Raw genomic sequence first — 27,032 nt, forward strand, 5'->3', positions numbered from 1 at the left:
ATTTCTAAGGCAGTACGGAAATTTCAACTGCAAGTGCCTGAATTTGTAGTCTGCTTAATAACCAAAACTCCCATTAGCTTCAACTTGACTTCTCAGACAGTCTCTCTTTAAACATCTCAGAGCCTGACCACTGTACTTTCTATTGAAGATTCCTTTTTAATTATCAGTTCCGTTACCTTAATGTCATCTTGCACTCTGAATAGGATTTCCCAGATCTCTGGAAGTTTGTCTATAATGTCATCCAAAGGCCTTCCTCTTAGTAAGTCGTTCAGTGCCAGACAGCTGCAAACAAGAATTTTATTTTCTTCACATGGTGTACTTATTTGTATATACAGGTGAGTTTATAAATATAAGTAAATGGTTAAAAAAAAAAAGAATTGTTTCACATTCCTTATTTTCCCCAAACCCTAAATCTACTCTGTTGTAAGAACATCTCCTTCAGCCAGTCAGGTGAAATCTGAAACAGCTGACAGCAAGTGAGAAAGGCTGCTGTACTGAAAATTGCTATTGCAAACATTCCAGTTACAAAATTGTTTCAGATTTCTTTTCTGTAAGTATAGGATAAGAACAAAACAAAATGGCCTAAAGTCTGGAATTGACATTAAAATGGAAGTTTTCAATACAGCATAACTAGAAACTACTATAAACAAAAAGCAAATTACGAAAAATGCTATACCAACTGGCATCCTGCTGCCAAGCACATATATAGCCAGATTTTCTCACATTAAGTAGTATTTCAGGTCCAAGAACAGGTAAGAAATTTGTGGCCAGAAAACTCCTCCTTCAGAGAACATGGTTTAGTATCATGCTTAAAGCTACATGCAATAAAAAATTTCAGGCTCAATGAAGCAAATAGCTTCAAGATTGTATCACACGTCAAGTGTGGACTACAAGACTACTCTATCCTGATGAAAGGACGTGTCCTCCTTCCCCCCTCAACTTCTTCAGGTTAACAAGTTTATGGCAAAGAAGAGAAAAGAGTTCAAAGAAAAATCTGTTACTTTTCCCAGCAATACCTGGATTCCCTGATCCTCCACAGACTGCTGGTTAGGTTACTGATCAAATCCTCAAGGATTTCCTTCATGTACTTATCGACCTATTATTAAGAAAAGGAAAAATCACGAAACAAGCACGGACCATGCAACCTTTTCCTGTACTCTGAAAAAAAAAAAAAAAAACACGTCCCTTTGGACAATAAAATCTGCCTTCAGCCACAGCAGATGAACTAATGCTTGCCAGACCTGACCCTGCACAAACGCCCTCTGACTTTGCTTTAGACAGGCCTTTCTCTGCACTGCTTCAGGGCTTAACGCTGTGACAGAGATGACAAGAAGTGTCCCTCAGTCCTGTATCAACTGAACTTTTTAGATGCAGCACCAAAAAATCTATTTACAGGATAAGCAGTTGCACTTTGATGAGGGATCAGGGCAAATGACTTCACACTAACATCACTTTTGCTAGGAGAAAAGATCTGCAAACTCAATTCCAGGCCTTTCAGAGCCAGAGCAAGGGCATCTCATGAAAATCGCTTATTCCTGAAACTTGTCTGGGAGGAGTTATCCTCAAACTGATGGAACAGCCTCTTCCCATGGGCTTCTTCCCACTTAAAAACTGAGGAACCGCATTTATATGCTCTTGCTCTAGGAAGGGTATCTTAGGCCATAAGGACTCCTGAAGAGCTTCTCATAAGCAATATCAAAGCAATATTGAAGTGTGGAAAAAACCCACTTTAAGTAAAGTAAATCATATACTTTAACACTGCCCACGCAAACAAGGTCTGTGACATCCTTTCACATGTAAGAGGCAGTGCAAAACCTCTGCACATCCTCCAGCTCATCTATGGATTCAAGCACCTCTTTCTCTGTAGTACAATACCTCGCTCGTTTCTGCACAGCCCCTCCTTTCACAAGATGCAACTGTCCCATGAGGATCTCTGAGATGCTGCTGGCTAGCAGCAAAGCCACCAGTCTGCACTTTGCTGCTTACTCACCATTGACTTGTCGGTGACCAAGGCATTCCAAATGCTGGTCATTGCCTGTCGAATGCCCAGGTTGGGGTCAAACTGGTAACGGTAAAGTCGTGGAAGAAGCTGGGGCAAAAATGGAGCCAGTTGCTCTCCAGCCTTGGCAGCTATCACATTGAAACCAAAAGCTGCTCCCTGAAATGATGACAAAAGAGTATTTGTTGAAACAATCTGCTCACTCACTCAGTTATGGGCACACCACAGTCAGTGGCAAAGTTGACTGACACAGTTTAGATTCAGACCAAATCAAAAGGACTAGAATGGTACCAGAATTAGCTCCCCATCAGCGCTACAGCACCACAGTGATCTCAAGCATACAATCACACTCAGCAGGCAAGATGCTACTTCAAAACTTCCTTCTCTCCAACCTTCATTTCAAGATACCCATTGATCTCGTTTGCAAAAGTGGTGGTGAAGAATTAAAACTTTGAAGATTTGAATGTTCTTCTGAAAGAGATTCTTTCTCAGAAAAACTGGTGAGGATGGGCCACTGCTTCCCTACAACTCTGCTGCACTTAGAATAACTTAGGCACTGAAAAACTAAAAATAAAACAACTCTACCTTAGCTCTACAACTTAAAATCCCTGGGGATTATAATTTTGCAGCTATTCATATTTACTTTAAACTCACGTATTCTTCCATACTGTTTTCTTTCTCCACCACTGTCAATTCCACTGTCGATTCTAACACAGTGGGACTGATGCTCGTCCGTCAAGTCCCATGGGATTTGGCAGGATAGCCCAAAAAGAAATTACTCAATACAGGCAGTGCTGTGACTGCCTCTAATGACTTCATGTTTCCTGACCTGCACTGTCAAAAGCTGCCACTCAAAACCCCATACTAGGAGTTCCACAGGACAGGATGGGTTAGTCAAAAAAGGGAAGAGTAATAAAGACACACTCTCAGTTAGGACCGCTGCTGTGAGGAGCAAGAGGCTGCAGGAAGTATAAGGAAAAGGAAGACATCATCTGCAAGGCCCTCGACAGCTTGCTCTGCCTAGCTCTTGTGTGGAGATTCGGAGCACCGACTTCCAGATGCTCCCTTCAACTTAAACGGTTATGCAAGTTCCTCAAATGCCAAAGCTCAACCTAGAGCTGCTGAGTGGATTTTCTTGTCTCACGCTGGCTGGTGAAATTCCACAAGGGTCAGGAACCTAACTATGCTCCTATGCTTCCGAAGTCCCAGTGCAAAGAGAGGGAAGTCTCAATGGACATGTTGACTTGTCAAACTCTGGATGGAAGTCAATGCTGAGGCTTGTTTTTTACACTAAGTGGTGTTGCCAGAGTCTCAAAACTTCAGGTAACAAGCATGAAAGAGCACGAAAGGTGCAACAGTAGATGCAGCTACCTGGGTCTTCTGCATGAAAGCACACGAAAGCTGCTCTGCCCACTCACAGGGACAAAACAAGTTCTTCCAAGCTTACGTATAGCCAGTGAAAAAGCACCCAAGTTAAAGCTCTGAAAAGTGTACCGAGATCTTCAAATTTACAAAGCTACTTTTTTGGCAGGAAGTGGATCCAATTTTAGCTTTGCTAAAGGTCCCAGTAGCTTTAAAATATCCAGACTTGAATTAAAAAAAGGATACTTTTGACAACAGTGATTACACTGGTGTATTGTCAACTGGCTTTTTCGCAACTTATTGCTCAGTATTTTTTGCTCTGTCTTTTTAGATAACAAAGGTCACTTTCTTTGGCATCTGAAAATTCATCCAGTTTTGAAAACATTATGTCACTGTTTGAACACATCAAGACCTGGCCTCTAAGCACATTTAAAAGTAAAAAGAAAGGAACACAGATGATTCAGAGGGGAATGCAGGATGATACGAATGTTGCGATGCCCATGTTTTGTTTTAAGAATTTCAAGTAATCCCAAATTTGTTTCTCAGCCTAGTAAATTTGCATTGGACCGGACACCAAAACATCAACAAATAGCCTCTACATGCAGTCATCCACAGATCATGCAAACAGAGCTAAAGAAATGCAATTACTGTTTCCAGAGTGCACAGTGAGAGTGGAAGTGGTATGAAAGCAGTGAATTACCTTCCGAGAATTCCACATGGCATGATGGTTGGCCAGATTCATGAATTTGTACACCAGGTCTGGTTGATTGAGATCACTAGCCAGTGAACAAAGCTCCTTGTAGGTAGAAAGACCTTGACTTTGGAAAGCAGAAGGGACATCAGTGTCATTATTTTTAGCTATGCAAATGCCGTAATAGCTGAAGCTATAGTCAAATAGCCTAGAGCAGAGAGAGATAAGTGAATACCCTATCTGTACTACAAGGAAATAGTTACAGTAACTTAGAGACCGTGAAGGAACAAAAAGCTCAGGAAGCAGATTCATAAGCAAGGCAATACTGTTTCAGCACTGACTGTGTGTCTGTCATTGAGTCTGTCAGTAAACTTACCCATCTGGGGTTTTGCTCAGGCCACCCTGAAACACCACAGTTTCTCCAGTCATCTCATGTTTGGCTCTGGTAGAAAAGAGGCCCAGCATTAGCTTTACTAAACTCTACCACTGAATGGATTGCACACTACAGAACAAGTTACTTTGTTTTGCTTTAATAACTCAGTAACTTCCCATTCTTTCAGTTCCAACCCCACAAAAAACATACAGGTGTGCAAAGCCACATACACTGCAAGGAATCTCATGTAACATATATCATGTGTACTGCTAAGGACACGATGCAGAAAGTGAGGGCTTTGCTGTGCAGCCAGAAGGTAAAAAGTCAAAACACTGAATAATGCTTTTTTTTTTTTATTTCTGCCCAGATACAAGCCATATAATGGACAGCAAATCTCTACCTCAAAACAAAACAAAACAAAATCTATTTTCCATTCCTGTTTACCACCACTGGATCCCCACACTCCCAGCCTAGGTTTCTGTCATTCACAGTGATCACAGCCACAGCAGGTTAGACAGAAGTACGCTGTTAAAGAGCATTTCCAGCGCTGACCCAATGTAACTACTAGCCAGGAGTCCTTAACAACACTTCCTCAGCAAAAGGTACATTTCAGGCACAAGCAAGCCCCCACTTTTGCAACGCTCACATTGTGCAGAATTGCTGAAAGAGGTCATTGTCCTTTGCAATTGAACAATGCAGTAAATAGGAAATCTAACCCAACCCTGACTGACTTGAACTAACAGAACCCTGACTGAATCAGGACTGAATCATTACTTTGAAGCTCTGTTGAACGGAAGAAAACCGGAACAACTTCAGTCACAACAAACTCTAAGCTGAATTAAGAAATGTCCCAGTTTGACACACGGGCAACATATGGACATTGGCTTGCCCTTGGCCACAAAACGTCTCTTTCCCCACACAAGAGAGGCACATTTTTGTTCCCACCAGACACATAGCTCAGAGTACTCTGTCACTGTGTTTGGAGCTCACTGTACCTTTTCCCAGTCATAAGGGTGTCAACAAGTGTGGTGACTAGCTCTTGCTGATCCTGTTCACTTCCCAGTTCATATATCAGCCCAAGACCTTTTGAAGCAACATCTTGACTAAGCTCTGCAAGAGATTTTAGAAAGTAAAATTACAAATAAGCATGTAATTAAGTAACACACAGACTTCAAAACCAAGACTCAACCAAAATCATGATCTAGCAAATGGAGCTCTGTGCTGCAGGTCACAGCTTTCCATTTCTAAAGATCTAGTCTGGCAAGACACAATCTTTGTAGTCTGAAGCAGCGATTTGTTCTGAAGGCATATCCCCCCCCAAATTAGGTGACATCTTCATGTTAATACTGTCACTGCAGGTTTTGAAATAGCAGAGACAGTTCCAAGAGCTGTAAGCATCCTGACATACTGCTGGCCCCTGAAGTCCAACAAAATTAATGGTAATCCTCTCTTCAACTTGAATGAGCTTTGGACAGGCTGGCGGATGCCACCCTTTCCACTAGCTGCCATGGACAGACCAATAAGCCAAGACTTGCCAGCTTAAAGAGGGTTTAGAGTTCCTATCCATGCAGAACTCCGTGATACACATCCTGCTGCCCAAAGCAGAGCAAAGTACCCACACTGAACAGTTTCTGTTACTGCAGTCTGAAGGGGGAAACGCAGAGAATGATTTGTGCTTGGTCAGCAACGCACAGATAAAAGCTGTGCTTCTTATCTCTACATGTGATGCCTAGAAAAGAAATCATTGCTACTACAATAGAAATGGGATGCTTCTACAGGCACCTTCTAATGCTGACTGACAGAGAGGCTGTAGGTGATGTTCTGCCTGTTCAAAGATTCCCTCCATTCTGTTAAAATCCCACCAAAAGACACAACTTTCAAAATGTGGTAGTACTTACCATCACTATCTGACAGAATTGAAACAAATGCACTTTGAATATCCTTGAGATGAGACTGTAAGATGAGAAAAAAAGACATTATTTTTATCTCAAGTTTTGGATCCTTTGTCTGGTCTCATGAGAAGTTCCTAAAAGATAAACAGAGGCTACAGTATCATGGAATTGCCTATTTGAGCTAGACCCAGGACAAGAACCGCCCTCCTTTCCAGACAGGTAAGCAGATTGATGTCCACAGAAGATAACAGTTATTTGTCCAGCACCTCTTTACAGCTACCATGACATTAGTAAGCCACATATTTTATTTTCCTTGTCTAATTCATGGCAGTAATGCATCATAAATCTGGCTTGCAGCCAGATGGAGCTATCCTCTGTGCAAGGACATCTTTTTTTCATCCCCAAACTAGTTGATTTTCCCACCTCCCACAAGATCCGTTGTTCAGATGAGTGTAACATGCGGCAAGGTTTTAGATAAAACAGCTCACATTTGCAAAGCACCTATCATCCCAAAGCTCTTTATCATCAACTGAAGAGCACAAAATGTTTACATGGTCCAATCACAGTCTATAGTACCTCTACGCAGAGAGAGGACATTTTGGTTGGGAATGCTTTATTAAATCCTTGTACAGGACCTTTCACATTCTGGCATTACAGACAAGCACTCTAAATGCAAGGTTTTCATCAAAGCGCAGCAAAAATGCAGTCCACAAAGCACATCATAACTGTTCCTAGGTACAAAAGTTGTGATAAACTCTGTGAAAAAAATGAGTCCACGAAATCCATCTAGTTCTCCCTTCTTCCCCTCCTTGGCCTCCTTTTAATATTTTCCAAAAATAAATCCTAAAAACTATACAGACACCAACCTCTTTCTCCCAAGGGAAGAGGGACTGTTACTTCATCTTACAACAGCTATTTACACTAAGCTCACTCTGACTTGAGTGCAAGTCAGATGTTCACAAAGGTGCCAAACAGGTTCATCTGCCAGTTAGTATGTTCCCCTAGTGACTAAAGTTAAGCCACGTCTGAAAAACACCGCAATACAGACTGCAGCAGCGCTGAGGGAAAAGAGGCAATGGAAGTGAAAGGGAAGGGAGGGACAGAAAGAAGGCGAGAAGCAAAAATAGGGACAAGGAGCCAGAGTTAGGTAAAGGCATATTTCTTACCTTAATTGCCTTGTGCGTGCTCAGCTTCTTCACCATTGATAGAAGCCAGATGCAAGCTGCCTGCCTGACGTGTGGGTTGGGGCTGACAATGTGCTTGTTCAAAATCAGGTCTAGGACCCAGGGAACCACGTCATTCACTTTCAAATCTATATGAAAGAAAGATAAGTGGAGGGGAGGGGGGAGCTTTGCGAATCGGCCACACCCATTTTTAATTTCAATGTAATGTGCAGCGGCAATGAAAAACCTAATTAGCCCATGAGCACTCAGCTGACACCTTAATCGCTGCTTATTTAGGAAAAGCCTTCACTGGAGTCAGTGAGAAAGTATTTCTCCTAATAGAAACACTGAATAGAGTCCTCCTAACCCTTCATGTGACTGTTTCAGAGCCTGTGGCCAAGAAGAGGTACCACTCATACTGGATAACATTCAGTGCACTACTTGTTTTTTGTTAGGACTCAAAATTTCTGGAGCAACGGCAGGGTTTGGTTTCTACCCCATTCTGCACATGCTCAGCTTTGCGTACACTTGAGATCTAAGACCACTGTCACAACATTAAAACACCCGTTTGCAGGTCTGAGGCAGATATTTACAGCTGCCTGCTCTGAAGCTAGCATTTTGTCATGCTTGTATTTCAACGGGTACAGAAACTTAGTCCTTAAATAAAATTTCTGCATTTACTGCATGTAAATGTCACTTAATCGTATCAGTCCAAGTTGTTGGAAAAAGACTTGCAATTTAATTTTATAACCCTGTTTTCCACTGCAGGCTTCAAAATGCTATTTTAAAAGGTTTGCGTATGTTAAACCTGAAACTAACTCAACATGGCAAACCAAAATGAAAAAATAAACCATATGCACTGTCAAGTGGCAATAAATTAGATTTCATCAAGAAGATATTTAAACAGCACATGAAATGAAGTCTTCTATACCCTCTGAGCAGATGGAATTGAAGAGGTGACATTACCTGTACATAATCAGCATTGCAGAACACCAAGCAGTGCATTAACAGACACGAAATGTCTCTACCGTTATAAATCTGGAAATCTCTACTGTTATTACTTCTACTGTTATAAAAAAAGCACCATGGAAATAAAGTTACGGAGTCCAGTGTTAGTCCAGAACTGTGAAATTTCACGTTCCTCAACTCAGCCCCTCTATTAGGAAGGCCCACCTGAAGGAGGGATATACTCCTCCTCTGTGACTGTCCACGCATCACGTGCAGCCACTGAGCTGGTTCCTACAGCCGCACTGGTAATAGCTTCTCCAACAGTGAACTGCAGTTCTATTTGCTTGGCCTGAAAAACACGACAGAGGCTCACTGACAGTACTAATTACACACACCCCAAAACTTCTGGCACTTAGTCCAGAAAACCACAGCCTCTCTCCCAGCCCCAATTCTCAGCACCAATTTGCAATAAGACCACTCTTCCGGTGAGCTTCTGAGATTATGTGGCACTTCAGACCCCCTGAAACTGATGGAAACTGAGCCAATCTCAAAGTCTCCAAAACGAATGCTGAGCTAAAATTTCCATAATTATTTTTAAAGTGTGCTTTCTACAAAGCATTTTCTAGTCTCTGCAAAAGTTCAACTTAGTGAACAGAAAGAATCAGCGAGACAAGATGAAAATAAAACAAAGTTAGAACAAGACTGCCAGTCATTAACGAAAATTACTGTGGCTTAGTTATAGTATGCATTAGTAAAAGATTCTCCTGTAATTCCATCCAGAGGTTGATGATCTCCCAGAGATGCACAAATTTGTTTTTCACAGTAAAAGAATTCAGACGATACTTTGCTTTGCTTCTCTGTCCTCTTTCCACTATTCTCTAAGCCCTCAGGAACAGAATGTGCAGAACTCTGCCACTTTTTTGTCATTATTTATGATGAATCTTGTGTCCTAAGAACTGATTTCCATACCTGCCAAGTACCTTCTAGATTATTCTCCTTAGTCTCTGGAAGCATAAAATGCTCAGGCATTTGGAGAAGTAAGCCCTTAGCTTCCTGTAATCTAAGATAAATTGTGGGGTTTTTTTCAAGTACACATTTTACAAAGGAAGCTGTAATGTTCCTAAGCAGTTATAGAAGATAAACATGGCGCTTAGAAACATCATTTTATGATTGTGTACACAATGTTCTTACTATTTTTGCTTGTTTGATCACATCAGATTGGAGGACTCGGCAAAGCCAGCCTGTCTGATACTCAATAGCTGCTTCTACACTGCTGAATCCTATGTCAGTACGAAGAAGGAAGAAAGGTAAAACAAGCTGTAAATGAAGAACGCTAAGAAAGCTTCTTGACTATTTAATTTTGCTGTCTGGCATATTGCATTACATATAGCAGCCCTGAAGTACTGTGAAAGAATGCAGTGCGCTACACAGATGCATTTAGACTGACAGCAGATACACACATTCCTATAAACACAGCTTCTACTTCAAGTGAGTTCTATCAGCTGATGTAGTTCAGATGAAAAAAGTGTATTTACATTATCTACTTCTAGGGTACTTTTGGAGGCGAAAATATAGACCTGTGTGTTCATTACTATAAGCTGTTAAGATTTTACACATACAGATAGTGCTCCTGAAGGGAAACACATATTCGTCTCAGAGACTGGGGCAGACACCTCAACTGGCAAGTTTTTAAACTGTGGCATAAACATCATACAAGCCCCAAACCTACCTCTGCTCTCTATTTCAAGGCCGTTTTAAAAAACCCAGAGGTGCTATTACAAGAAGACATCTCCCCTTGTAAATCTGGCTTGAGTAAATAAAAAGCATTCAAATAGAAATACTCACTCCAGTATAAAGAATAATACATTGATAGTGCCTCACCTCCACAGAATCCATTAAACCCTGCAACAGTAGCTTCTGGTGAGGAAAATCTTCATCTCCCACTGGGAAGTAACCTAATGTTTGTATTGCTCGTTCCTTCATCTTAAACACAAACAAAAAAACAACACCATCACATAACCTTCCTGTAAATCCAGAAGATACACTTTAAACCCGTTCTTTTTCACCCTTGCTGAAGTTTCACTTAAGACACCAGAAGTTAGACATGCAAGTGACTTATTTGATCAATCAGTGCACCTCTCTTCCACAACACAGATCAAAACAAATATCTTGTTACCTTTCAGGATTATTTCCAGGTAAAAGAAGATAACCCCTTTTTTCTTGAATTAAAGTTATGACCATTAATAGTTCTCATTCCTTAAGCTCCTGCTCATGACTATAGAATGCACAAGCAATCAACCACTAGACAACACTGGAAAAACCATTACCCCAATTCTAACTCACTACGGCCAACAAGATAAGCCTAACTCCTTTAAAAAACAAGGCTGAGTACAGCAGGTAACACATAAACCTGAGGACAGAGAATTCCAGAACAAGAATCGTAACAACACTACAAAATCTTGCCTTATTCGTTTCCTTGCTGGAAGGGATTCGGGCCAATAAGCTTTCAACAAGTTGCAGCTTTGTAAATCCTGTTCCTTCGCTGGGGATTGGCAAGGGGCCGTTCCTGCCAATCTCCCCAAGAGCTGTACAAGCAGCCACCACGAGGAAGGGAGACGTGCTGTCCAGAAAAGAACCTAAAGGAAAATGCAAAACAGGACGACTTGGATTTTGTATTATTATTATTATTTAGCAGTGGGCAGGCAGGCCCATATTCTACCCATGCAAGCAAAGCATTTATCTCCTCCACAGCTGGTAGGAAGCATTATGCTAGAACAAAATGAAAGTGAACGGAGACACTGAGAGCAGTCGAGGCTGTGGCACTGCTCCTGGCTGTGCTATGTTGGTCTATGAGCCAAGAGCACACCTAGTTCTTGTTGAAAGGGGTTACATCCATGCATTCTAATCAGACGACATTTTTACAGGCTGTAAATTGTATCACAGAAAGTGAACTCACGATTACAGTATCTATGGGCTGAATTACCTTAGAAAAGTCCTCAGCCTGGGGTGGTTGAAAAAACAACTGTTACATGCAACACAGTCTTAGGCAGGAAGTTACCTATTGTCTCTGTCGTCGACTTTATGAGCTGTTCTTGTTTCGGCATGACTGCAGTGTTTGGCTGTTCTATGTCATGTAGCTCCATTGTTCTGATTTTCCCTTTGGCCAAGTACCTTCCTACTGTAAATCCCAAAGCCAACAAGGATCCATGTTGGACCTCCGGGCTCTACAGACAACACCAACAGTGCAGAAAATCTCATTTTCAAAGTCAGTAACACTTTGCACAAAGCACCGATTTAAAAACACATATGGACAAGCCAGATGACAAGGCATAATGCAACAACAGAGAGTATGATATTGCTAGTGCTCTCTGATGGATGGAGTCCTTAAAGACAAATTAACAAAAGTTCAAAGAGGCTTAGGAGGACAGATTAAGAATTTATCACCAGCACTCACATTCCTGAAGTCTACCCCTTGGTAGCTAGGCAAAAAAAACCCCAAAATTAAAAAAATCCAACTCATCTCATTTGTAAATACAGATTTAGGAAATAAATGAAATAAGACAATACTATGCTGTCTCTACTTAAAAACTGGACATACTCAGATTAAGGGGACAAAATGTATTCTTTGGTAAAAGGCAGTAAAGGGGAATTACTCTAGATTTGCATTGCTAAGAATGAGAACATACTTAGTCTATGAACACCGAGGGCAATGCCTCTACGCTGTTCCGTAGGCCACAGACTGTGAAAACCAATTACTACAATTAAATGTCGAGAACATCAATTTCTCAAATGCTGATTTGGTGCTGAAGCTATCTAATGATGGTGCTCCTTCCCACAGGTGAATTCCAACAAAAGGGTTTTGTGTAGAAATAAGGCTCTGTGATTTAAATGCTCCCTTAATTATTAAAAAAAAAAAAAAAAAAAAAAAAGAAAGAAGGGGACAGGAGCTTAAACTCAGATTAGTTCATGTATCTGTTTTTTACCACAACCCTGCAAAAACTTGCATCAGTGCAACTGTGCTGCCAGGAATGGAATGAAGCTGTGCTGGGGGAAGGTCAGACTGGAAGTTCAGACTAACCTCAACCCAGCTTTGCCACCAGGGGCTGCTCCTTGTTGTGGTCTCACAGCAGCAAAGCCAGCTGAAGATGGGTCCTTCCCCGCTCCCCACTTCAGCTGTCCATTTACACTGCAGTCCTCGCTGAGCATACTAGAGATCACCACCACCCCTAGCTCTACTGATTCAACTGGCTTCGTACCTCCGCAGCAAATCAGAGCTCTAACTGACTCAAACTCAAAAAATGCATGGGGACAGACTGCTTTTCTGTGTTTCACGGTTCACACCCCTCTTTATTTTCAGCCAGGTTCTGCAAAAGGTCATCCTTGGCTTCACGGGTGACTGGGGCAGAAAGCAGTGTAGGGGACTGGGATCCGTCTGCACTGCCTTTGCGACCACAGAAGCTGTGCCCTATGTTAAACTGAGCGGTGACGTGGCTGTGGCTCACAGACACAGCTTTCACACATTCAAAAGAAATCATGTTTGCTAAATACGGCACAAAGCAATCAGCACTTCTTGTCAGCCTTTGGGCCTGTTACCTGTGATGTAAAATGGTGCCCCATTAAGTCCTTCAGAGACAGATACAAAAATGCGTTGGGGAAATACAACCTAAAACCGCTACTACTCTCCCTCCCTCTCAGGATTCAAGACGCACCAGCACAGAAACCTGCCTGATTTGTTTTCAGGGCTCCTTCCCCATGCTTGCGGTGGCAAAATGCAGAGATAAGGATAACGGGAGCTGCCGTAGGAGGGAAGGCAGGCAAACCCACCATAGCCACACGGCGGCGGGGGGCTGCTGAGCAGTTGGTGCGAGGAGGGAGGGAAGAAGCCAGCCCTCACCCAGCAAAGGCTGCTGGCAGGGCAATGCCTGAGGAGATGGGCGACGGGGGGCTGCTATGGCTCAGGAGGGGAGGGGAAGTTAATTCACGAGTTAAACATTTTCTCAGTTCTGCCGGTACCTGTAGGCACTCACAAATAAGGAATCGGTAAACTGTTTGAGGTGGGTAGTGTGATCCATCACCACTCAATGGGATAAGGAATTTTTAGCTGGCTAAAACTGGTTAAATATGTGATGGTACCGGCTTTGCTTGGGAAGTGCCTCCGAGAAACCCTCCTGACCTTAACAACAGCTTTGGGGATTAATTTATTTAAAGATCTGTTGCACTCACCTACAACAAAAATCCCTTCTCACCGTCCAACTGGAAGTCATCTAGTTAATTTTACACTCAGATTAAGGCTAATACATCCTGGACACACTGTGAGATTCAGATTTCCTATCAGTTACATGACATGAGAGAAAACAAGAAGCAGCAAGGGAAGGTAGTTACATGGTTGTCTTTTGTCATCTTGATCAGCTGCTCCAAGGAGGCCCTAAGCTCATCTCCAGACATGGTAGACAGCACTACAGAATAAAAGAGGGCTGCGAGCTCACGCATTTCTTCTTTGTTCGTGTTCATCAGGCTCTGCGGGAGTTTTTAAAAAGAAACATAAAATATGGAATCAGCTTGTTATACAGTCTGTTCATAGAGAGCTTCAATATACAAGCAGAACTGTCACACAGCTACATAAATAGTACTTAACTCAGAAACCACTCTTTAAACCAACAGTATTATCATTTAGTAAGAAACAAAGCACGCGATTCAGCAAAGCATTCATTACACGCCCAGCGTTTAGGAGGAAGATTACCACTGGCCACAAGAGGGCTATCTGCTAGTTCTGCATTAAACACGCAGACTGAATGCTTGGCTGAATTTTGTCTTCAGAGGAGAACTTCCACATTTTGCATCCATACTGAGCTAAAAAAAACCACCCTAAAGATGTTGTTTTTCCTGACCTACCGGAGGCTTCAATTTCCTTTTTACTAATCAAAGGGGAAAAAAATAAAACACAAGACATTAAACCAGTTAAATCCAATGGTAAAAAACACCCCAAAGTGTCCAGGAAATCACAGCTCTCAATGCACATTTATCCACTTGGTATTAGAGATCTTGTATTATCTAAATTGTTAAAAAGTTGAATTTGGGAAGCCTCGGGTCATTTGTCAAGATATTATCTTATCTCTGCCATTATATGGTGTATAACGAAACACGCTCATGTGAAAAATAATTCATACCCAAAGCTTTGAATGGCTTGGGCCGCCACAAAGAAGGCAAAAACGAGCCAAGCAAACGAACAAACATGAAATGAGATCCGCCAGGCTCATGAAACATAAATCTAACTTCAACTCAAAACTTGGATCAGATCACGTCACTGACTTCTAACAAACCCCTGGACCTGTTCCTTCCACGTGGCAAAGCGAAACCACACAAAGGATGATTTACAACAGTATTTCTGGAACTAGGTAGTATCGGTTACACCCCTAGAAGCTGAATTTTGCAAATGGACACCAGGCCAAAGAAAAAGAAGGTTTTCCTGCAAATCATGAGCAATACTGAAAAGGAGAATGTTTTTAAGTCCTCTCCTTTGAGGTTCACACCTGCACTTAAATGAGATGTGGTAAACTATATATGGTGCAATGCAGCACAGATATCAGCACAAGAAATTATTAGAACACATTCTTATTTTTCTTTAACTTCACCAAGTGTTTTTTCCTGCCAGATGCTCCCCATGAAAGTGAAGGCAACCTGTAAGAGCTTAGTAAATCCTGGATGCCTGAAGCAAATCATGAAAAAGCAGGAAGTTGCCTGAGAAAAGAATCTAGGGAAAGGAGAATTCTCTTTGGCTTATTCCCAAGCAGGCTCCAGTTTATGTGTTTTTTGTTTGAGGCTAATAAAAACCATAAAAAACCTCCACAGAAAGGGCTCTAAAACAATTAGGGATCTAAGCCATCTCATTTTCTGAGAAGCCACTCACATCTTTCCACTGGAACATTCCCATTGTTAAACAATTCTCAAAAAAAATCTGCAGAATTTTCTTTTCAGTTTTCTTTTGCTGTTTAATGGATCTTCAGATCAAAGGGAAAAACTGACTATACCGACACAATCAATGACATAGACTTCCCAGAACATGATCAATGAACAAAATCAGAAACACCAAAGAAAGAAAAAATAATTTTCCTCACCCCACTACACAAAACATCTCATGAGGTGTTAATTGTAAGTTGAAACACCAGATAATAATTTTCCCTACCCTGCTACATGTAACATCTCATGAGGTGCTGACTGTAAGCAGAAACACCAGATTTCAAATTAAGTGTATACTTGGAAATGATACTCCATTCCACCATGGGAAAATGCCAGATATTGCTAATGCTAAGCTCCCTCCACCCAAAAAAATAAATCAAAAAAAGGGTTTGCAACATACCTTTATCCAATCCATCTTGTCTACAAATCTGGTGGCTAGCTTTTCTGGGTACACTGAAACAACTTCTAGAAGACAATACATGACTGGCAAACCTAAAGAGTAATTAAATGGTCAGGTTATTAAACAACTGCAGTATTTACAACAATCTAACAACCAGTGATAAAAAGCGGTTAAGAAGTATCAGGCATTTCAAAGCATTCATTTGCAATTCACTAGGGATAACAAACAATACAGAGTAACGGCACATAGTATTTCTCAGAAATATTAGGGAAACTAATAGAAGAAAACATTCTGGTAGCAATTTGTTCTAAAGGCATTCAGGTGCTTTAAGACCACACTTGTCACAGATACGCTATTATCAGAGTGAGGAAGACACAGCATTCACTGGTGAGGAAGCTGTTATAGACAACGGCCGCACAATTTTAAAGCATTATGTCAACCAATGCTGCAATTTTACTGTCCTGCTTTCTCCCACCTACGCAGCAGCATAGAAGAAAACAAGTTTAAACTGAAGAGTTTATAGTTCATGTTGCAACTCTGTGATTGCTGCAGCCACATTTAAAGCACTAAGCCTGGCAACTCATTTCTAATAAGAGAAGACTTTTTTTTTCCTTCAAGATGATGCTGCACACAGCTTCTTACCTCCGACACCAGCTAGCAGCTGCTGAAGAAGGCCAATATATATATGTACAGGGTTGGTTTCTGCACTTTTTGAAGAGGACGAGGAAGAGAAAGTTATGGGGTTGCCAGACATGAGGTTTCTTACGTAACGTCCAATGGCTGGGGCATGATCTTGCATATCTGCCAAGCTCTGGGAGGTTGGCACCACACCTGCACTGTGAGCAAGACACATCCGCAGATACAGGACTATCTAAGTAGAGAAGAGAAAAACACAGGATACTGAGTGCATGAGCGCTTGGAAAACCGTGGAGGAGACAAAATAAAAGAGCAGGAAATATGCTGTATTTAATGTAACAAAAGCAAGACAGTTTGAAGCTTCAATCAACTGTAGACAGAAGAGTCAGCATGGAGACAGGAACAAATATAAAGTGTAATCAATCTTAGGACCAGTTCCTACAACATGCCTGTGTAAGCACACAACCCTACAGTGCCTGCATCACTCTCAAAAGATTAAATCATACGCAGACTTTTGGTTCATCATCGGCTGATGCAACCTCCTGGCAGGCAGTTCTGCCTTGTACCAATTTGGCATGCGCACAAATGCAGCCCAACACGCTGCCGATACAGACCTTGCATCGCACCCATGTTTGTGTCTACAGATCACTGAAGCCAGGGAATCTGCTACAAAAAGAACAGCCTCAAGGAGCGTAACGGGACTTTTGCACAGGATTGCCAGTTTCTCCCTCTGGGAAACTGTTACACGAGGTACACGACAGAAGGCAGTGGAGCAGCCCTCTCGGGAACAGTCCTCCCACCCCCCCTTGAAAATCTTGTTCAGACTACCATTTAAGGAAAGACATATAAAGGACGGAGACTTAATCCCAACATCTGTTTAAAAGAGGAATTTTAAAGTGTAGGGTGACTTACAGTAACTGTTAGCTTTTTACACTGTCCTCTAAATAAATATGGGTACACATATTTGAGGAAGTAAATCCAGACAATTACCTCTCCAAATGTGGCAGGATTGAAAGGCAACGCTGCAGTTCCAGTCATATATTTAGCTGGAGTTTTCATTCGGTGAGAGGCCTAAACGACAGAGTATATTAAGAGTGGAACATTCAGACCCATGAGCAGCAGAGATGTCAGAAAGGTCGACGAAGTTTTGCTGATGCAACTATGTTTATCCCCCACTTAGCAACTGAAAAAGTACAACAGTTCTCCAACAAGACGGGCACAGTGCACTTGGTAATAGTACAGTTTAGGTCCATCAACTTTACGTCCCTATCAACTGAGAAAGTGGAAACTCTGAATTCATGAGAGGAAACAGCAGGGGAGGCTGGAGAAGGACAACATTCTTTCTCCCCCTCTGGAAAAAAGAAGTGCTTTAGAATTTAAAAACAAAAGACTTCATAAACTTGCAAACTCTGAGGCGGCCCAGCGGACAGGCAGCCAGGAAGCCTGGGGACGGCAGTGCCGGCTGGAGTAGCGGCAGAGCAGCCAGGCTTCCACCGGCCAACCCCGGGGAGGGTCTCTCAGACCCCGCTACCTGCTAGGCAGAAGGCTGCTGCGGCAAGCGAGCAACTCCTTCCTATGCAAATGTTAGCTCTGACAAGCAGAAATATTCCAGCAGAAAAACATCCCAGCAGAAGGCTTCCAATAACACCCACTGCAAAAGCTGCAGAAAAGCACGTCCTTATTCTCTAGGTGATACGCGCATCAGTGCTCAGGCTGGGTTCAGCAAGGCAGCCTTGCACTGAACAAACTCACAAGGCAGTTGCACGGAAGTCAACAAACAAACCCTCAAATCTCTTAACGTGCTCAGATATTTTGCTGCGCTGGAACTTCAGTGACATCCGGAACCATTAGTGAAAACCTGAGTTAGCGAACCAGAAGAAGAATGGGTTCCCATCCATACCTAGCAGATCATATCCTACTCTTTTACATATACTTTCTTGCAGAGGGAGAGAAGGATCATGCTAACTCATGCAGAAAATCTATTTGCATCTCGGCCTGCTGTGCCAACCAATGCATACAAAGTTCTCCAACATCTCCAACACTCGCAGATTATTCATGATATGTGAAAATTCACACTTCCAGATAACTAACCAAAGAAATGTACCTCAAGGATTTTTTTAATATGCCTTCAGGACATGTAATGAAGATCTGAAAAGTGCTCAAAAAATGTTTTTTAAATTCACCCAGGAGCAAGGGAATCTTTTTTTTTCTCAGTAGCTATTAAACTAGGCTGATCCATAGCTATTTAATGACATTACAAGGAAAGGAAAATTAACACAGTCAAGGAAAATTTTAAAATTAACTAAAAGGGGACAGGCATTTAATAGTGTTATCTAAAACTACACCTTGCTTTCTTAAATTTTTAATATCTATTTGAATAACCAGTATTTTGGACAAAAGCAAGTTTTTTCATAAAGTTTCAAGTACTTCATACACTAGCAGAGTACACCAGCAGAGTACACAACATTGCACCAGAAATCTCTCAGGCATAAGAGTTCTCCTATCATGGACCTCTTGCAAAACCAGATGTGCTCAACGTTATATATTTGTAACATTTTTAAAGAAAGCAGACTATCAGAGGGAAAAAAAGTATTGTCAGTGACCCTCCACATCATCTTAATACCTTTTAATACTTTACCTGAGTACAGCTACTATACACGGAAGTGCATAACATAGACTAGATTTTAAAGCCTCTTCAGATGGTCTCTCCGTGCAAACAGTGAGGGTAAACTCAGTAGCACAGTTTTGGGCATATCATTCCACTAGACTCATAATAGGTTATCTACATGGCAAATATTTCCTCAGATTGCAATGAAGATGAATAATTACGCCTTCAAGTCAACAAACTAACCTTCTTCACTTGTTCCAGTATCTCCTTTCCTAGTCTGAAATCTTTTCTCTGTTTTATGCGCAGTATTATTTTTCACCAGCCAAACCAAAGAGTGACCTTCCTGTCCCTTCAAGAACATGTTTGCGAGCAAACTGTGTTTGTGAAACATGCTGGATTATCACCTTTGAACACTGGATTCCTTGCTCCACGCATCTTCTGCACAAACAGCATCAAAGCAAAATAATTCATTTGTCCAAGGATCTGCCTCCTTACTATGTCACACTTGGATCTCTTTCAATTATTGCCAGCAGAACGTAACAATGAATTCTAATCTTGGCGATGCAATACTACGTGTAGTCTTCACTGTGATTTTAGCTAACTTTATTCCTCGAGGGAGGTGAGGGAGACGGATACAGAGAAGGGAAGACCACCACACTTATTACACATACATCAGGCACGTATTTGTCATTTACTGGGACAGGAGTATGGTACCTTGTCTTGAATGTAATGGACCATTTCAGGGAAGGAAGGCATCTGCTTCCCAGAAGTCTCCTTTTCATTTTTACCAGGAAATGTTCTCAGCACCCTCTGAGCTTCTCCGTGTACCTCCTCCCGCCTTTCAGAAGAAAAGATGAGAAACAGACATTATTTGCACAGAACAAATGGCCTTTAATGAGCAGTAAGATATCTTGGGAAGCTGAGGGAGAGAGAAAAGTTTTTAAATAAGTAGTGGTTTTTTTTTGAAAGGAAGGGGAAAAAAGCTTGCATTTGAACTTTTAATGATTTGTTTACTTTAGAGAGAGGGAAGAAAAAAGGATAGTGATGAGCGGCCTCTGTAAAATAGTCTGGATCAGCCCACTTCTGCTCCTCTTACATCCTGCTAGTGATCAACACCAACCAGTTCCTGGTTCCCACATTCTTGTTTTCCTATCTGCTCCTCCTCCCCATCACTCCCTATATTCAAGCTTCAGCTGACATCTACCAGGTTTATTGCTATCTACTTAGCAGAAGATCAACTCCTGAAACAGTGCTGATACTGCAATGACAGACTAATTTGTTGCAATTGATCTATTTAGCTTTCCTTAGTTACCAATTGTTACACCAAAAATTGAGCAATTAAAGTAAGCTGGAAAAAACCCCACTGCTTAAATTGCAGTAACAGAAAACTGCAAATGAAATGATTACTCCAATCTCATGAGTCAACTAATCCTCAGCAGAGAGTGGCAACTCTCACAAGTTCAAGCCCCTGACTTGCAAATACAAGCTGTAAATAGACTGATAGACTTTGCCAGTAAAAAATAATTTCTAGCTCCTGTAGAGGTGGTTCCAGTTAATGCACTTTTACTTTGCAATTGCAACTGATCATTAACATGAGATGCTTTAGTGACAGCAGTTCATCTGAAACAAGAAAAAGAATCCAAGCCAAAGACTACCATAAGGCACAGTAACAGCTCCCCACAGAACTGTCAAGAATGCTCTATGTAAAGGTTAATTTCCAAATTATCATACTTGATTTTCAGTGAGTGAGTTTTTATGTACATACATACATAAACACATATGTATGCCTTCATATTTCATCCAAATATATATTGGATGCAAGTATGTGTGTGTGGAGAGAGAGATATATATGAAGATATGAAGATAACTTAAAAAGGAAGACAACTTACGGGTCTCCTGCAGCTAACAGGAGTAAGTATCTGGAAGGGATATGATCTGGAGGGAATACTGTGCTAGCAAATTTCACAGCCACTTGACGTACTTGAACTTCAGGCTTAAAGAGAAGAGACACAAACATATGGTTGGTTTTAAATGACCACAGTAATGACCCGCATTCACCACTTGTAAATCATCAGTCATCTGTTTTGTCCTCTGGTACCAACATGACTCAAAGAGTTTAGACATTTTGAGAGACTGTTCTTGCTAACTCTTCATATGGCAGGAGACAGGGAAAAGAAAAGCTAGCTTCTCATATATACACAAGTGAAGAATGAACTGTTTAATTAAATACAAGCACATTTTGGGGAATCATAAATCAGTGTTATCGCTAATTCTTAGACATCTGAACTGCTCCATCTAGGCAGTTTTGAAATTAAGAATGACATACATCATCTATCCAAAAAAACAGAGTTGTGCTTAAGAGCAGCACAGCCAGGGGTGGAAAAGAAACATTAGCTTAGGGTGGTCACTCTCTCTGCTGGGTTCAGATAGTCTCAAAACAGTATTGCCTGGAAACCTAGAGCACCCAGGCAAAAGAGTCATCAGCATGAAAATAGTCTCTTAGGCAGTTACTAGTCCAACCACTAGAAAAACACTGACCTCCGCAGTCACCCTGAGTACCCATGTAAACACAGAGTATACAAAAACCCTCCTTTATGAAAACCCAGACCTCTGGGGAATTCTTAACACAAATAAGATACTTGGTAAAGTAAGAAAGCCAGTGAAGTGTGGCTTCCTCTGGATTACAGTCCCAAGGCTGAGGTCTGGGGGGGTTCCCAGGTGCTTTATAATATTAGAAATCACACAGCACACTGAGATCCCCACTTAGCAGTAAACGATCCTTTCTATGTAACTCTTGCTTTCACAAAGCATTTCACAAGACACTGCCCTTGGAGCACCTACTTCTCAAAGTTTTCTTAGGAGCAGACTATGAGAAACATACAGCACAATTGCAATGGCTTTGTTTCTTTGCAAAACAGAACACAAATAGAAAACTGCACTGTCACCCTTCTTGTAGCCACTGGACCATATTAAAAATATTTCATCGGAGCATATACACACACCCTTCTCCCAGACACACCAATACCACCAGTAAGAAAAGGGAGACCTGTTTCAAAAAGTATACATCAGGAAATGTCAGGAAACAGGAAAACAATGAATAGCTCTTTTTTAAGGTACTTAATTTTGACTCCACTGAAAATACCTTTATTAAATAAGAAGCTACAAGAGCTTCCATCAGGGTACGCTGGGCTCCTTCCAAGCTGCTGTATGCTCCAACCATCATAGACAAGGCCTCCTGAATGGCAAGCCTAGTATCAGCATCTTCCTGCAGTAGAAAACCGAGAATTTTCCCATTACAGTGTGCAGTGACAAGAATTAAGCAAAACCAGCACAGAGTATTAACAATTTCCCAAAGCCCTGCCAGCACTCACCTTGCATAAAGCTTCAAAAAACTGCTGTACCAGTGCTATATCCTTGGTAAAGAGCTGAGGCATTCGGCTGAAACAAGATATTTTAATTCGTGAAGTTTTGGGGTATGTAAATTGAAATGCTTCACATTTCATTGGTCTTCCCCTCATCCCACATTTTAACTGTCAAACAAAACAGAGCCGGCAGAGAAATTGTGTTCTATCTTACCCATTTCCACCATGGAGCAGCACACACCCCCCCCCAACACAGTTTGGAAAGTGAGATATTCTAGGGACAATCACTTAAATGACCAGCATACCACTGAACTAGCCACTTGTCTAGCTTCACGCCCTCTGGTCTTTGCTGTACATTCCATAAATACATGTTTCTGGCAATCCAGAAAGTAGAACCGTTCCTTAAATTCTGTGCATAATTCATAAGCTGCCATTAATCACTGCTAGAGAAGCTATCAGCTAAAAACATATTTCTTTTTACACCTCTGGAGATGTCACAAGAAGAATGCTTTTCTCTGCAGTGTACAGTCAATTGCAAAACTGGCAAGTGGCATAAAGCTTTCTGCTGATAAAGTAACAGATTACTCTGGAAAAATTATTCAATGTCACATTGCTTAAATGGCGCTTCAGTTACCTGGAGAGCTTTCCAACTGCTGAATATGCCATTGACAGCAGTTTTGAATCCTTGAATGAGAAAACAATAAATAAAATTCAGCAAAACCAGAAATACATAAAGGCATATATTTTATAATTAAACATTTACTTTAAATCCTGTCTCCAAAGTGCTCAAACAGATTTTCACAGACAAAGAATCCTGGAACATAAAATAACTGTATACAAGAATAAAAGCATTACATAGAAACACAGAAAGCACGCTTTTCCACAAAAAAACCCAGAAAATTACAAATTGTGACAAAATGTAAATCTCCTTTCTGGTCTCAGCTACTTGCATTTTATTTCAAGAGAAATTCAGCAAGTATAGGAAACAGTAGCAAAGGGACAGAACCCTTCTGCGGGCCCTAAAGAGCAGCTTGACACAAAGGAAGCTGTTTGCACAACGGACCCTGCAGATGACCAGTGCAGCACATTTGTCTATGGGCTTGCTTCCTCCTGAACACTCCGTTTTCATGCCCTTCCCAATGGCAGGGGAGGCCCACGTGTTCAACACCAACTCAGGCCAGAAGGTCACATTCAACAGTTCAAATGAACCAACAAGAGGACCAAAGCTGCAGAAGAGGAGGTCTGCAACATCAGCCCTTCATAACGTACATGTGGGAGTATCGTGGGCAATTTGCCTTCTGAAGTGGCACCGGAAAGACCTCTTCAGGCATTTGCAGTCCAGTTTGTAACACCCTTGCTACAGCAGTACCACCCCTGGACAGACAGGATGGATGACGGTATTACAAGCAGGACTACACAGCTGCTTATCACAACGGGGTATACGCCTGCAGCTGAGGCCCCTGTGTGCTCCACAGTGATGAGTAACAGCACCTACAAGCTACTCCGTCCTTGTTCTTTAAATTGCCAACGCTATTATTTCCTGAGACTTTGCATATAGTGTCCAAGCACCTATCCATAGCTGTTAAACAAATAAAACAGTTTTCTTATCTAGCCTTTTAAAGTATCTGCTTCTGTTCCAACAAAATTTCTTAGCAAGTGTCCTTTGATAGCCATTTCCAGCAACTACAAAAAAGAGATTTATCAGTTTCCATCACAAAGGTATTTGTCTTTTCACAGGAAGGTATTTGTCTTTTCATTTGTCTTTTTCATAGGAAGAACTCTATAACAAAGAACCTTTCAGCTTACCTCTTTGTATTCATTGATCAGCTTTGTAAGTCCATTCAAAAGCATCGGGCCCAATGGCTTTATTTTACTTTCTGGACAACTGCAATTAGAGAAACCAACAAATAAAGTATTATCTGTTGCACCTCTTAGAAGTATCTTCTCTCAGCACCACCTTTTCTCAACTTTGTGAAATTACAACTTACTATGTGCAAGAACACACACACAGAGATTTCAGGATTAAGAAAAAAAAAATCTACTATCAGTTCTAGTACTCTTTGTTTGCCCTTAGTTCAGTTATATATTTAGTAAACAGAGTGCCTTCTAGCCAAATCGCTAAAAACCATTGTGCTCACCCTGAATTACTTACATGATACAAATATGATGCACAAACTGCAGGGAGAGACTTCTCAGTTTTGCATTTGTGTTTGCACCAAAGAGTCCATCATAAACCACCTGGCCAAAAGGAATACAGAGCAGATGAGAGAGTGGCCTCACTTTCAAAGGTTTTCTAATTCCTCTTCTTCTTTAAACACTGTCATCAGTAACAGTGGTTCCCTTCCCTAAATACTGGAGGAACTCAAGCTCATTAGGAAGAGCAGCTTAGGAATGTAAGCATTACCTGAATGTTAGCTGGGAACGTTTCTGCAGCTTGCCTGGATCGCAGAAGATGAGGAACTATCTTTAATTTAACACGAGTGCTGACTGACTCTCGTTTCATTTCTGGTTTCAGAACAGATCCCTGTCAGAAACAGAGTTGAAATAATATAGCGCATCCTTCGACGGCAGTACTTTTAAGTTAGCTAAATTACCTTCTACTGCAAATCAGAACACAGTGGGACAAAGAAAAAATCATTCAATACCAAAAATGGTCAGTGAAAGCAGAGATCAACAAACGTGATAGATTTAAGAAATACATACATGTCTTCTCCAAATACAATAAGGCAACTAAAACTACAGCTTCAGAAAGTAAGCAGGTGTGCAACGCTGAAGGCAAATCTTACCTCCTTGGTTTTCAGTGGTATATCCCCAAGGTACACTTTATACATTTTGTTGATGATAGCAGGATTGTTCCAGTCAATTAAACTAAAGTAAAAAACACATTGAACACAAACATGTTATGATTTCGACCTTTGATAACTTTTTAGAGTATGTTTTACAGCTTTTTGCATCATATTCATACTAGAGTTTTAATAGATCCTATTTGACCTCTAATCACTCCTCCCACATCCACATAATATATAATCATGAAGAATGTGAAGTGATTACAAATTTCACCTACAAATTCTGACAATATAATTCAAAATAATTTGTGAGAGCCTACCTGCTCCCTTTTCTCCCACTGAAACAAGACATACAAACATGGTAGTCTACCAACTGAATACAGAATGGTCATCTGTTAAGAAATTCCTCCACACTCTTCAACCTCGTTGCTTTGGCATTTCGATAGAGAAGAGGGCATTTTTAATTCTAGGACTATTTCATCTTGGTCTCTCAGAAAAGCCTGTCTGCTCACAATAACCATCCAATGCTAGTTATTGATGAGACAGTTTGGAACACACACACATACTCAAAAAGCACCCCACAGAAAACAAAAAGTTAAGCATGCATGCTTCAAAAAAGTGAAGGAGAGAGAACCATCTCTTTCTTTAAGTAAAGGAGCTGATTTCCAAACAAGTGAGCTATGAAGTAGCATGTATTTCCCATAAAAGACATTTCACATTGCATATTAACACGCATTTTGTCCGCATGCGTATTTTGCTCTCCAAGGCTAAGAATACCAACACAAAGGGAAAGATGAGACAGGCAGCAAAGGAGAGACTGCCCTCCTTACCCAGGCTGTCGTCACTTACTAGAATCCTCTCCCCTGCCATGACTGAGGCACATGAATAGACTTGAATGGAGGAGGTTTCACATTACATATTTGACTCCAAGTTAAATAGTCACATACTTCTAGTAACACAGAAGCCACCTACACGTTTCAAAGGCAGGCCTCTTCTCCTGCATGAGCCAGCAAGCCTCGCACAATCAATAACTTGGCAAAGAGTGCCAATAGCAATTCCTCTGGCCTCTTGATGAGTTAAAGACAGAAGCATTGTCTTTAAATGATGAAAGGTGGACTGCAGATGCACAAAAGCTTTAATAATGCAGACAACAGTGGCTGCCAAACTTCCAAGACCATGGTCTACTTCGCAATGACAGTCTCTTTACTTCCTTAATAAAGTAAATGAAAGAATGCTTTTCTGGGAAAGACAATAGAGGGAAGTTGACCAGCTGTGAACCACTTGCTAAGGTGTTATTGAGCATTGATAATCCACAGAGGGCAATTTGGAAACTAAGGAGTAAGCAAATGGCTCAAAAGCAATACCAAAGATGACTGAAAACAGTCAGCTAGAGCTGTCAGCTCCAGAGCCAAGTGACGTTCCCAGCTGCAAGACAGTGAGCTACACCATTTCCAGCCCCGTATGAACACACGGCAGCTTCACAGGTACGCAGGGGACTTGCAGCCTTCCTCCTTTCAGAGCACAGTCTCTCTGGAGCACTACAGTAATTACAGCTAGCTTTGTTAGGAACACTAGCACTGTCTTTTCCAAACACCCAAACTTGTACCTTTGTTTGCTCTTTAGTTCAAGGTCTGCTGCAGTGGCAACGCTGTGTCTTGTATCACTGGAGGCCACAACCAGGTGTATAACAGCTTCAAGTTCTGGCACTTGCTCAGCTTCGATGAACTTCACTATCCCCAGCTTACACTGTTCAACAGTGGGGAAGGTAAAGGCAGTGTTACTGACAAGAAAACAAGTTACAATAACCATAGCAGTTCAGCCCTCTGAAATGATGGCTTCTGCTTGCTAAGGAGAA

General features: G+C 41.3%; 1 protein-coding gene across 1 annotated transcript in view; it reads right to left on the minus strand.

The window, feature by feature from the left end:
• The window catches only part of KIAA0368 (KIAA0368 ortholog), a 57,363-nt gene that overhangs the window by 15,377 nt on the left and 14,954 nt on the right, over positions 1-27,032 (minus strand). The window contains exons 7-32 of the mRNA XM_009882128.1: positions 26,784-26,923; positions 25,178-25,259; positions 24,796-24,915; positions 24,544-24,629; positions 24,198-24,276; positions 23,026-23,075; positions 22,401-22,467; positions 22,172-22,294; positions 20,919-21,022; positions 19,744-19,867; positions 17,412-17,492; positions 16,428-16,656; positions 15,786-15,877; positions 13,811-13,945; positions 11,487-11,652; positions 10,892-11,064; positions 10,310-10,411; positions 8,654-8,777; positions 7,484-7,629; positions 6,324-6,378; positions 5,421-5,535; positions 4,429-4,494; positions 4,062-4,179; positions 1,991-2,158; positions 1,017-1,096; positions 177-282 (exon numbers count right to left, since the gene is read on the minus strand). Coding sequence (XP_009880430.1) covers positions 177-282; positions 1,017-1,096; positions 1,991-2,158; positions 4,062-4,179; positions 4,429-4,494; positions 5,421-5,535; positions 6,324-6,378; positions 7,484-7,629; positions 8,654-8,777; positions 10,310-10,411; positions 10,892-11,064; positions 11,487-11,652; positions 13,811-13,945; positions 15,786-15,877; positions 16,428-16,656; positions 17,412-17,492; positions 19,744-19,867; positions 20,919-21,022; positions 22,172-22,294; positions 22,401-22,467; positions 23,026-23,075; positions 24,198-24,276; positions 24,544-24,629; positions 24,796-24,915; positions 25,178-25,259; positions 26,784-26,923 — 2,931 coding nt within the window. The remainder of the gene's footprint in view (positions 1-176; positions 283-1,016; positions 1,097-1,990; positions 2,159-4,061; positions 4,180-4,428; positions 4,495-5,420; positions 5,536-6,323; positions 6,379-7,483; positions 7,630-8,653; positions 8,778-10,309; positions 10,412-10,891; positions 11,065-11,486; positions 11,653-13,810; positions 13,946-15,785; positions 15,878-16,427; positions 16,657-17,411; positions 17,493-19,743; positions 19,868-20,918; positions 21,023-22,171; positions 22,295-22,400; positions 22,468-23,025; positions 23,076-24,197; positions 24,277-24,543; positions 24,630-24,795; positions 24,916-25,177; positions 25,260-26,783; positions 26,924-27,032) is intronic.

The sequence above is a fragment of the Charadrius vociferus genome, unplaced genomic scaffold (genome assembly GCF_000708025.1).
Source record: "Charadrius vociferus isolate BGI_N301 unplaced genomic scaffold, ASM70802v2 scaffold693, whole genome shotgun sequence".
Taxonomy (NCBI): domain Eukaryota; kingdom Metazoa; phylum Chordata; class Aves; order Charadriiformes; family Charadriidae; genus Charadrius; species Charadrius vociferus.